At 43.1% G+C, this 12134-nt stretch overlaps 2 protein-coding genes and 1 non-coding gene across 3 annotated transcripts; 1 reads left to right on the top strand and 2 right to left on the bottom strand.

Moving 5' to 3' along the window:
- Positions 1–62: 62 nt before the first annotated feature.
- On the top strand, positions 63–6169 carry st13 (ST13 Hsp70 interacting protein). The gene is made up of 13 exons (XM_064315849.1): positions 63–223; positions 730–862; positions 1248–1305; positions 1481–1568; positions 2945–3018; positions 3153–3219; positions 3479–3563; positions 3710–3820; positions 3971–4073; positions 4219–4335; positions 4441–4501; positions 4989–5080; positions 5199–6169. Exons 2-13 carry the CDS (start codon positions 753–755, stop codon positions 5328–5330), a joined length of 1098 nt encoding a protein of 365 aa, XP_064171919.1. The 5' UTR covers positions 63–223; positions 730–752; the 3' UTR covers positions 5331–6169.
- A 1780-nt stretch (positions 6170–7949) lies between these two features.
- rbx1 (ring-box 1, E3 ubiquitin protein ligase) lies at positions 7950–10697 on the bottom strand. The gene is made up of 5 exons (XM_064315853.1): positions 10545–10697; positions 9658–9736; positions 9499–9569; positions 9202–9287; positions 7950–8255 (listed from the first exon to the last, which is right to left on the bottom strand). Exons 1-5 carry the CDS (start codon positions 10620–10622, stop codon positions 8243–8245), a joined length of 327 nt encoding a protein of 108 aa, XP_064171923.1. The 5' UTR covers positions 10623–10697; the 3' UTR covers positions 7950–8242.
- Positions 10698–10992: 295 nt separating this feature from the next.
- On the bottom strand, positions 10993–11064 carry trnaq-cug (transfer RNA glutamine (anticodon CUG)). Its single transcript has one exon. It is a non-coding gene; the product is annotated as a tRNA-Gln (tRNA).
- Positions 11065–12134: the final 1070 nt, after the last annotated feature.

Raw genomic sequence — 12134 nt, 5'->3', positions numbered from 1 at the left:
GCTCTCTTATGACGATTTTCGTCAGCGACACGACCCTTCGCTAACATTGGACCTCACCAGATACTTATCTGTGGCCCGAAACAGTGCCTGACTGAAAATCGGCTTCTCAGCTCGCGTTCATTTTGACGCATGTAGCTACGAGCGCAATCGTGGGGAAGACTTGGTTCCCATTGCTCGTGACTGCCCGTTTGTAGGGGGAATCATAATAATTTGAGTTACACAGGTAAATACAAAGATATGTAATTCATTGCGTTTTTCTCTGCCTTAAATTAGAAATTTGGTAACCAGCTTTCTGGGTACACTGTAAATACGAGCTATTTCTACTTAGGTAAACCGTGCTAGCTAGCTGTCGTTCCAGAATATTCCACTGCAGCAGGGTTGTCATAAGATTGTTAATCCCCAGAAACAATTCGTGTTTTAGCGCCACATGCGCCTCGAAGCACAACGTTCAGCATCAATGAAAGCAGAATGGTTTAGAATATGATGTCGGAGTTTACATGTTGAAGTTAACCAACAAGCTATTTAGCTAGCGCATGAGCACAGTTATGTTACATTTGGACAACAGACTACTAACAGTGCTACTAACGACTGTGGAGCTAGGTATCTTCAGCTAAAACGATAGGTGCCGTTGGCTAGCCTGATTACTTATGATAGTCGTTTGTTTTGTTGGAGTAGTTATTTCGACTGTAGCTAGAGTTGGGTATGATAACTAACGCTCTTCTCTCCCAGATCTTTTGCTAAGTGAAGAGAAGATGGACCCGCGGAAAGTACATGAGTTGAAGGCCTTCGTGCAGCTATGCAGCGACAATCCCTCCGTTCTGCACCTACCCGAACTCGCCTTTCTCCGGACCTGGCTGCTGGAGTCAGTCCCCTCTATCACATTTCACAAACACCAATATTGTGCAAAGGAAACATTAAAATACTGCAGAATGTGCGCAGTTAAACGGTTCTCTGACGCTCTGGACGTATGTTACGCGCAAGCACATTTTAAGTATCACTGATTCAAACAAACAAACCGGCTTCCCCCTATTCATACATTTATTTTCCCAATAAATTTCTAGCTAAAATAAACAACCACACCCACTGACAGGCACGCACGAGTTCACTCGCAAACACCTGTGAAACGCACTTGTCAAAGTTATGCATCACTCTTACTGACACATACATTTCCAACTGACTCTGACATATGTGTAAAATGGTTCGCTAAATTGATGTTTGTCATGAATAGAAAATCAATTCGTTTTTAGGATGGGTGCTACTATCCCTCCACTGAAGACAAACGACGTGCCCCCCTCTTCTTGCAAGGTATTGGATGATTCTGGCTAGCCTTTTTGGTTAAAGGTGTGATTATTTGCGTTAAGTTTTTAAACGATGCAGTTGGTCTCTTACTGCTTACATTAAATATGTTTTATTCGGTGTACTTTGTATTAATGTTATGCAGCATATTAACTGGTTGCCGCTGTACCATTTCTGGATTTAGGGTTGCCCGTGCCCTGGAGCAGCAGCTCCTCCGCCGACTTCAGCCGGGGAACCGTCACCCCCATCGGAGAGCGAGGAGAGCGAGTTGGGTACGTCTGCCAGTATTACTACGAGTGTGTGTGTTGGGGGGGGGGGGCGTCTCACTCACTGACTAGTGGTGTGTCGTCTGTGAACGGATTCGTTCTTTTTGAACGAATTTTTTGGGCCTCTCTCCTCCATGTAAAGAGTCGTTCATAAGTTGCCAACTTTACCATTCGCTGCAGCAGCAGATACTCCTATTTAACTATTTTCACCATTGGGCTGTGTACTAGCAATTATCCAACGATAGCATTGCTTGAGCCCCTCCCGTCTGTGTAATCAAAAGCAACAGTTTCTAAACTGAAAGCAGTGACAACGTTGAACAAATACGTGAAGGGACTGGATCCGCAATGAGCTAGCTACGCAGTTTCTGGATCCCTACCACTCTGCCTCACCCAAACGTCTTCGTATTACAATGACAAACGCTTGCCTGCGTAAAATTGAAAGCTATTGGCTTACAACTTCACCCAGCTCTTTGACTGCAGGATATAATGTATCCAAAATAAAACGCGAATGAAAGAGTGTTTTCAGTATGTATTTCCCAACTGATTCTGTACCAATAAAGCTACGCATTCATTAGAAATGATCCCACATTGCTAAATTTTGTACAGTTTTAACTAAATAGCCTATAGATTATATTGTTATAATCAATCCTTTGGTGGTTGCAAACGATTTCGCAATGTGCGTCAACTTGGCTTTTATTTTTAAATGCAGGCTAAATGGTGCGCAAACATCTGTGAAAAGCCTAAACAACGGTGTATGCTATGTAGAAATTCACATACAAAGGACAGTAGGTGGCTTATTTCTGAGCTGTTTTTCCACTGAACCAGTTTGAGAATGAGCTTGTACTAGCGAGTTGGGTTCTTCCTTCAGCCACTGCATGACTATCGTCACTAAAGACAATAAATTATCAATTATGTAAATAAAATGTGTGCGCGTGCTGTGCCTCACTGACTGACTGACTGTGGGTGGTTTTGGTGATTGTACTTACCAGTGGTATGCAACGTCCAAATAAAACAGTGTAAGCCATCTATATTACAGCTCAGTGTTATTCAAAACCTGTGAAAAAAGATGTGTTTTATTACCTGAAAATTAGCGTTTACAAATATTACATTGTTACAGTCAGTACATATTTGCAAAATAGTGCAACTTAACGGGCAGTCTAACAAATTAATGTGCATTTGTTTTGTGTTCATTTGGGCATTCTATAATCATATTGGCTGTAAATCTGGCCTAAATGACTGCGTTGTCCACCCGTGGTCCCCCCAAAAGTTTAGGCTTTCACGCGTTGTGCAGTCTCCCCATTGGCAGTCCATGTCCTGTGCTCAGCGCTGACATTCAAGATGACTGCAACTGATTGTGTGTGTCTCCTGTTGTGTTCTTTCAGAGATTGACAATGAGGGAGTGATTGAGGGAGATATGGATGAACCCCAGGAGATGGGAGACTATGAGAACTTAGAGGTAAGTAAGTTTAGTATTTTTTTCTATTTTACAGTATTGGTGCTTTTCTCCAAGCTTCAGGACCCTGTCCAGACCCTGTCTCTGTGGTGCCCTCTGTCTGTGTGCATGTGTCAATACGTGGGTTTGATTGGCAGGTAACTGACGAGATGATGGACCAGGCTAACGAGAAGAAGATGGAGGCCATTGGGGCCCTTGGAGAGGGTGAGTGGTGATAGTGCTGTGGGTTCCTGCCTCTCAAATCTGAAACGCTGCAAAGACATTGAGTGTGATGGGGGGGGGGGGTGTGACGGGGCTTTGACCACAGAGCCAGTGACTGGCCAGCATTTGGGTCTCAGGGCTCCAGCTGACGTTCAGGACTTGTTTCAGAATACAGAATATCTTTTCCTAGATTGCAGCCCCCACCTCTCTCTTTCTCTCTCTCTCTCATATCTGATCATGAGAATTTCTGTCTGCGTTTCAGGGGAACTGGAGAAAGCCCTGGAGCTTTTCACAGAAGCCATCAAGCTGAACCCACGGCTGGCCATCCTGTACGCCAAGCGGGCCAGGTGAGTAGAAATGGGTATCGCCGTGGGGTTCGTAACGGCTATGGGGGTTCGTAACGGCTATGGGGGTGCGTAATGGCTGCAGAGTGCGTAACGGCTGTGTGTCTCGGTTTCCGTGTTTGTGCTGAAGCTCCTCTCTGGTCCTCCAGCGTGTATATCCAGATGCAGAAGCCCAACGCCGCTGTGCGGGACTGCGACCGAGCGATCGCCATTAACCCTGACTCCGCCCAGCCCTACAAGTGGCGGGGGAAAGCACACAGGTACGGGGACGTGAACAAGACATGCGATGTGCACGCACGCACACTGAAATACAAACACAGCCATGCAGCTGTCTGCTAGGTGGATTTCTGGGTAAAAAAACAGACTAAAAATTCCACATGCAACTGTTTCTCTCTCTCTCTGTCTCTCAGGTTACTTGGCCACTGGGAGGAGGCTGCAAAGGACCTGGCCACAGCCTGCAAGCTGGACTATGATGATGATGCTAGTGCCATGCTTAAGGAGGTTCAGCCCAAGGTACCATTGGCCAGTTTGTCAGGCTCTCCACAGGCTTTATATGATGCTCTGCAGTCCATAACAGCGCTGAAGCTCTTCTGAGACACAACCTCTCTCTCTTTCTCTCCTCCCCCCTCCCTCACTCTGTTTCTTGGTTTATTTCCAGGCCATCAAAATCATGGAACACAGGCGCAAGTACGAACGGAAGAGAGAGGAGCGAGAGATCAAGGCGAGAAAGGAGAGGGTGAAGAAAGCCAGGGAGGAACACGAGAGAGCACAGAGGGTGAGAGAGAGGGGCAGGGATGGAGGGAAGGAGGGCGAGATGGTCGTGGAGTAACGATGTGACGGGCAGGTTGCAGGATAGCATTAACCCTTTCTATGTGAACAGGAAGAAGAAGCCAGACAGCAGTCTTCAGGTGGAGCTCATGGGGGATTCCCTGGCTTCCCAGGTGAGTCTGAATGTCGCCGGTTCCATTAAAGAACAATCCAGAAATCACAGAACATCCAGAGTCACAGACAGGGCTGCAGTTTGTCATTTGAAAATCTAAAACTTTCCAAAAACTTCTCCTGTGTGGTGTGGAAGGACAGAGGTCGTTTCGTCTGCTGTGCTCTCATTTGGAGGAAAAGAGTGTGTCACTTGCTGGCTTGCTCACTCACTGCAAATAGTGAAACTACAAAATAACCAGAGCAGCAAACCCTGTAGTTTCTGCCACTGATTAAGTGCTGTGTCCTTTCCTGCTGAGAGAGTGGCAGCTGCCCAGCTGGTCTTTAACTCTTATATTTTACAGCAGTCTCAGCCTGTAGAGGTTCCAGAGTGGAGCACTCAATGTGCCTATGGGTTTAGGAGAGGTTCGCTTTGAGCAGTCGATGGTAAGCTGAAGCGAAGCGGGGTGTGTCATCCTTATGGGTGACTGCAGTTTCTGTCCTGTCCTACAGGAGGCGCAGGTTTCCCCGGTGGGGCCCCTCCCTTCGGCATGCAAGGCCTGGGAGAGCTCTTTAACGACCCGGAGGTGCTCACGGCCATGAAGGTACAGTAGGACAATGGCAGACACATCACCTTGACCCCAGTCTTCCAACGCTGTGTGCGTCACGCGTTCCTGATCTCTCTCTCTCTCCTAACACTTTCCTACCTTGCTCTCCCGTCAGGACCCAGAGGTGATGGCGGCGTTCCAGGACGTGGCCCAGAATCCCGCCAACATCGCCAAGTACCAGAGCAACCCCAAGATCATGGCTCTCATCACCAAGTTGAGCTCCAAATTCGGGGGTCCCCAGGCTTAGAAAGGAAGCGGGAGGAGGAGAGGTGGGGGTGGAAGGTTGTCAGAAGAGATTTGGAGGATGAGGAAATTACATTGGGATTATCCAGATGTCCACATTTTATATTTAGCGAGGAGCTAGGGTGGAATGTGAGGGGTGCAGACAGAGTGGGAGTATGTGTGTGTCTGCGTGTGTGTCGTGTTAGACGAGAGGTACAACAGATGGGGCAAGAAGGTGAGGAGAGGATAAGTGTTTGACAGTTGAGATGGTGGCTACTTCTGACTGGGGGTGGGCAGGTGGGGGGGGGGGGGGGTGCACTGTTGACTCCTACATGCACTTAATGGGGCCAATACGTACACAATTAGCATTCATAGAAGCATAACACTGAATGGTAATTTATTGAGGGAGTCCATACTTGGCTTTTCAGGACTCCTTATTCAGAAGCTCAAGCTTCTTCCTTTTAGGGCTACTCCTATATACAAAGGGTTAGTAAAAGTGTACCCATAAATGCCCAATGAACAGCGTGACACTGTTAGCCACCAGAACAGACACATTTAAAACCATTAAACAGGGCTGTTGCTTGTATCCAAGGGCAAATGCCATCATAAACTAGAAGGAAGTTATGTTTTTTTTTTCAGGGGTAGAAACTCGGGGGATTCTCATTAACTGCTCTCCCTCAGATTTCTAATGTTTCATTCTCCTTTACCGTAACATGTCTGTGACTCGTCTGTATTTCTCTTCTAAAAAAGAAAAGTACAACAACAAAAAAACTAAATCGACAGAAAAAATGATTTTCTTCTACTTTGGGTTTTGGAATCAAATGGCAAAACCATGCCTAATGAAATAAATGTTTTTGTTGCAAACATTTGTCTGCTGGATCATTTCTTTGGGCTGTCATTCACTTCTGATAGTTTCTGGATTAACACTGAAACAGGTAAACTGTTGAAAGGGCTGCTTGGTCAATGCTCTAGTGCACGGATGGGCCTCCATGGTCGGCACTTGTGTCATTGACTCCTCTTTTGTTAATAAATATGCAGCACAGCGATATTTGTTGTTTTATTTTGCAACCATCCAAAAACCAGTGCATAGCTGGCCTCCTGTTACCAGGCTGAAACACTTAATATGCTGAAGAAAATGAAGGATTTTACAGAAACATCCACCCATCCTTTCTTCTTTGAACCCTACTCCCTTTTGTTGCAGCACATTTGCACTATTTATTTTATCAGACATGCTAAATCAGAGCGACTTGCAGTTCTGTCACACATATTAAAAACTGGAACAGCAAGAGCAGCCAGATTAGCCAATGAGCAAAAAATCTGAGCTGAAATTAAAGCCCATCAGTGATCTCGTTTTGCAAACATATTGCTTAGTGCTTATCCCCCAAGAACAGTAGGCCTACTTCTTACTGAACTGTTGTACGACTAAAGCGTTACAATCCAGTGAAAGTTTTCACACTGCCAAACTATGATCCATAAGATGTCAAATGATGGTTGCATAATGCTAGAAGTGAATTTTACAATGTGAAAGAAAAGGAGTCCTCCAAAAGTCTGGGAACAGTATAGTGAAATTTATTTTTATTGTATACTTGAGACATTTGGATTTGAGATCTAAACATAAATATGAGACTAAAGTACAGACAATCAGCTTTTATTTTAATGGTATTCACAATGCATCTATGTTAGCATTTTACAGAACGCTGTTTTCATCTGTGCAGAAGGTTAATAAATTCATTTAAAATTAAAGCAATGAAGTCTAATATTTGGTTGCATAGCCCTTAAATATAAAAGCTGTATCAAGTCTACGACCCAGTGACATCACAAATCATTTGGTATCTTATCTGGAAATGCCATTCTAGGCCTTCACTGCAGCCAGTTTAGTTGATCTTTTTTCAGGAGGGTTTCTGTCTTCAGTTTCCTCTTCAGCAAGTGAAACGCATGCTCAATTGGATTTAAATCAGGTGACTGAGTTGGCCAGTCCGAAACTTTCAATTTTTTCCCATTGACTGATGCTTTGGTTGCGTTAGGCAGTGTGTTTGGGGTCATTGCCTTGCTGCAGGACGAGGTACCAGCCGAGGAGGTTGGAGTAAGTTCTTTGTACATGGCCTGAGAGAATCTGTATGGAAACTTCCAAATTCGTCCTACTGCTGCCATCCTCTATTAAATCATCAACAAAGAGAAGTTACCCTTTTCCAGAAGCAGCCATACATGCCCAAGCCATGACACTACCTCCTCCATATTTCAAAGATGAAAGGGGGATCACAGGCTGTCCCTTCCTTCTCCTTTCTCCACACTTCTGGCTTTCCATAACTTTGGTAAAGGTTTATTTTAGACTCATTTATCCACAAAGCCTCCGTCTCTCTCTCTCTCTCTCTCTCTCTCTATATATATATATATATATATACACATTTTTTTTTTGGCAAATTCTAATCTGCTGTTTTTCAGCCATAGTTATCTGATCTTCATGTTGGTGTATGCCTCTGACTCCGAATGCAAACGTCACAGATTACAATTTTTCCCCAGGATGTCTAGGACATTTATGAGGAATGATCCAAAAAATACTGGCAAGTGTGTGAAGCTGTGCTCAGAACCTTACAGCAAAGCCCATTCATGAGTTTCTCTTGTAAAATATTCAAGTAGCAACCTGTCAATGGAACATTTTGTTTATTGATCATTTACAACCACACTGAAACTGTAACTAAAAAGTATTCAAAGTTTATACATGAATTTTACAATGAACACTGTTCGAAAAACAATAAGATAAAGAATGCGGGAACCGGGGTAAAAATGTCCTCAGACCAGCCCATGCCCACACAATGCCATTGTGTGTGTGTGTGTGTGTGTGTGTGTGTGTGTGTGTGCGTATGTGCGTGCGTCTGTGTCTGGGAGCTGATGATAACTTCAAATTTGCAGTTATTTAAACCGTGGTCCCATCTTTCATCAATGTCCATACCTGCACAGGAGAGAGAGGTATGTTAATACACCAAATTAAAATGAAAGTATCTGTAGCAGCTATTCATTCAATGGGACTTTGTCCTGGAATGTTGCTGCCCTGTTCATTCACAGCCCAAAGGGCTACTTTTGAACAACATTTGTACAGAATTACTACATTCGGTCTTGCTAATTGTGCTCTGATACTGTAATATTAACTATACACAACAAGGGCGATTGGAGTTCAGGACTGTCACTGTATTTAGGTCAATACACATCTGCACCCATAATGCAAAAACAGCAGTCAGTGTAAGAGTGTGAGGCCAGCAATTGCCTGCCATGTTATAGTCTTAATAAGCACAGTTAAAGCCAGAGTCTACTACTACTTCTGACAACACGGAGGTTTAAAGGCGGAGAGCAGTGGGGAATAGTGCTTAGGCTGACCTACACCCACCTGGTCCTTCACAAAGTGACTTGCACTACAACTTAAATGTCACTGAATACATGTTGCTGATTCTTTGTCTTAGTTAATATCACATCCCCTGTGTCAGCACCGTTTACCCAGTTTGAAATATACATTGACCATCAGCATTAGAATAGTGTCGTTTTTGCCCGGTATGGGCTAATCTTAAACACTGCATGTACTGGAAGAAAAAATTATATTAAGCAAAGCAGGGGTGCACAACAAGGGGTACAGCTGATCTGTCAGGATTTTGTGCCAACCACTGCTCTTAATTATTTATTTAGCTCAATTATATCTTGAGCTAATATTTGTGTAAGCAGCAGCCACAGCCTTAGACTACAAGAGAATCCTTAAGATTTTGCTGTGCTCAAGAACAGGAGTGAACCAGCATAGTTTATTGAGCTGTCAGAAAACTAAAACTGATGTAATTGGTTGGAACAAAAACCAGGACACAGACAAGCCCTCCAGGACCGGAGTTGTACACTCCTGAAGTACAGACACTTACTTCTGGAACTCCCATTCCCTGTTGTCCAGAGGACACACCTGCCTGGTCTTCAGCCAACGAGAGATGCAATGAAAGTGGAAAGCATGCTGATGAGAGAGAAAGGAAGGATCAGGACACAGACACTGACTTGGCCAGCCACCTCACTGAATTACTTCCAACTGTGTTCAGAGTGGGACAGTACAATGGTTACAAGTTACTGCCATTTTTATTTTGCATAACTGCTGTCTGTCTGTAACTACATTTTTCCCCCTCCCAGCAATTGAAATTATGCACTTTGAATATTTTTTGAAGACTTACGTTGCACACCCCCCACGCCACGGTGCACTCTTCAGATGTAGCCGAAGCCTGGTTCGCCTGGCACTCGATACCTGGGGGGGAAAAAAAGAAAAATGAATGCAGGTAATTGCACTGAGTACTATTGCAATATTTAATTTTGAAAAGCTGCTTCATACTTACAGAGATCCATTATGTGATTCCTGCAAATGGCGCAGTTGTCTACAACAATGTCCCAGGCCCACAGAGCAACTGCATTCCACTGCAATTAACACCAAAGATCCGCTCAGTAACACAGCTCCTCACTTTCAAACACATATAGCTAATGCGTAACCTTAGGTCACTAATAAAGGTCAAGACAATCTCAGCACTTAACATTAATTGCTCGTCACCTGCCTTAAGAATAATTCATTCAGAGTGGCCAATTTTAATAAATTATACAGCGTTTCACTCAAAGTGCAACTAAAGGAAAGTATACACCTACACAATTCACAGCTGCAGAGACGCCAACCTAATATTTCCTTAATAATAAATAATAATATGGGTTGCATAACCATCACCCACGTTGTCTTTTCTACAATTCAGCTGGCTTACAGTATAAGTAACTTACATGTATTAAAACATTCATATTTCACAATCCAGCAGTCAAATGGCTAAATTAAACTAACATAAATTATACCTCGCTCGTACATATATATATCGTATATACTAAACATTAAGACTTGCTTGGGAACCTAACGTCACCTTTGTAACTTAATTCCTTTGCTGAATGGCTTGTCAATAACTTTGTAACAACAAATGGTCACAATTGTGCTAATATTTACTTTGGTTAACAGTTAACACAAAATAGCCCGGTTTATGTTCATTAACATCATACAGCTGACAAACTCGATAACGAGCTAGCGACATTTGAGGGGAAAATAAAACCCCGTAGTCACCTGTATTGGGTAATCGGCCCATATCTAGTGAAAACAACCTGAAACTTAGGAACGATGGTAATTTGCTTCGTCTTTATGCTGCCATATGTTTTATTCCATATGTTTTATTCCTCGTTATTTCCGACGGCTCACCTTCTTCACTTCAAAACGTTTCTTGCTGGCTCCGCTGTTTGTACCGCTTGGGGTGTCCACATCCATTGCTGCCGCCATCTTGTCTGCCCTGCGATTTGAAATAAATAATTTTGCGCCTGCGCACAGAATACGCCTGCCAATTAAATGGGAGGACGAAATTATACGTTAAAATTAAGTTTTATTTATAGGTAGTATTGCACTTTTTTGTTTCAATAGTACATTAATTAACAAGACCTATTGCTTAATTGAATTTGTCTTAAGAGCAAGCTAATTGTGTTGTCACTGTTTGAAAACAGTTGGTCACGGGGAAATAGTACCCAAACAGTCATGCTTTATAGCTATAAGAGCTCGCTGTTTTTATGAATATGCTCCCCGCGATTACGATTCTAGCTATTTCGCTCTGAATTTACCCTGAATCTGAATTACTACACTCTAATCACAAAAGATTAGGTTCTACCGAGATTTGAACTCGGATCGCTGGATTCAGAGTCCAGAGTGCTAACCATTACACCATAGAACCAGTTATTACTGTGTGTGGACGGTAATCTATTGTAGTTGAGAATTGTGTTGAGATGACTCAACACCGTCTCAACATATTTTTCCAAGTCAGTCACGAGGTGGTAAGGGAACCAGTTGTGTCTTGATTCAGTAATAGCCTAAGCTACATCTTTAACAGTCAGTTTCAAGCGGGATCATTGGTTTGGCCAGACAACACATGCTCGATGATATAGCAGACACAACATACAGCATTTTATTAGCTTTGCATTACAATACCTGTAAATTATAGCTACGAGAATAAAATCTCACTGCAACTGATGTCTGGCATTCGTTATTTGAGTGCAGGACTCTAAAAATCAGTTTTGTAGCATACATGACTGAAGAAAAAACATTCTCATCACATTAAGTTTTACTTAAATCCCGAGCAGTAAAGGGACTGTTACACGAATTTAGGCCATGTGCTTAAGCCAAATGTCAGTAAAATGTTAAATACCATCTAGGAGTTCTTCATAAAAAAGTCTGAACTTTAAATTTATTATTTAATTTGTATACGGGAAAGACTAAAGAGGGAGTCTCGTCTCAGCAAAAAAAGAGGTGCTTGCCCACCAATGTCGCTGCCCTGTAGTATAACCGTCTCAGGACAATGGCGAGGGTCTGACCTGTTTGGCATCGTTAATCTTGGAAATCTTGAGATTTCCAAGAGAAATCTCTCACTGGAGGAAGGGTTAGTTAGTTACATTAAGGCTGTAAATAATTTAATTGAGGGCTTTACGTTTGGTATGATCAGAAAAGGACATGGGCCTCAATGACTGTACGAATACCTTTAGTGTAAAATAATTAAAGTCATAATTTAATTCACACATCAATTGGGAAGTGTGAACGTACTGTCAACATGAACTGCTCAGGGGAAAAAACTCCCTCACAAGCGACACCTGGTGGTGCAAAGGTGGTACTATGATTCAGAAAATCAGTAAACCAGAGCTACTTTGCAGGCGAGTTATTTCGTTGAAGTTGTGCTTGATCGTTATTTTCAGAATTGTTTTAGTGCAACACTTTTCACCTGTTGTGTATTTGCTCCAGGTGGTGTCAAAC

This window comes from Anguilla rostrata, chromosome 17 (assembly GCF_018555375.3).
Source record: "Anguilla rostrata isolate EN2019 chromosome 17, ASM1855537v3, whole genome shotgun sequence".
Taxonomy (NCBI): Eukaryota; Metazoa; Chordata; class Actinopteri; order Anguilliformes; family Anguillidae; genus Anguilla; species Anguilla rostrata.
Note: the sequence above shows the minus strand (reverse complement) of the source record. Positions and strands in the feature narration are given on the sequence as shown.

What these genes read in the sequence shown, in the direction of transcription:
- rbx1 (XM_064315853.1), bottom strand. Translation starts at nt 10,622, where the DNA reads ATGGCGGCAGCAATGGATGTGGACACCCCAAGCGGTACAAACAGCGGA. An exon ending in GAATCACATAATGGATCTCT is followed by an intron (nt 9,570 to 9,657) that starts GTAAGTATGAAG and finishes TTTCCCCCCCAG; the next exon opens with GTATCGAGTGCCAGGCGAAC. An exon ending in TGGCGTGGGGGGTGTGCAAC is followed by an intron (nt 9,288 to 9,498) that starts GTAAGTCTTCAA and finishes CTCTCTCATCAG; the next exon opens with CATGCTTTCCACTTTCATTG.
- st13 (XM_064315849.1), top strand. Translation starts at nt 753, where the DNA reads ATGGACCCGCGGAAAGTACATGAGTTGAAGGCCTTCGTGCAGCTATGC. An exon ending in CATTGGGGCCCTTGGAGAGG is followed by an intron (nt 3,220 to 3,478) that starts GTGAGTGGTGAT and finishes TCTGCGTTTCAG; the next exon opens with GGGAACTGGAGAAAGCCCTG. An exon ending in TGGCGGGGGAAAGCACACAG is followed by an intron (nt 3,821 to 3,970) that starts GTACGGGGACGT and finishes TCTGTCTCTCAG; the next exon opens with GTTACTTGGCCACTGGGAGG.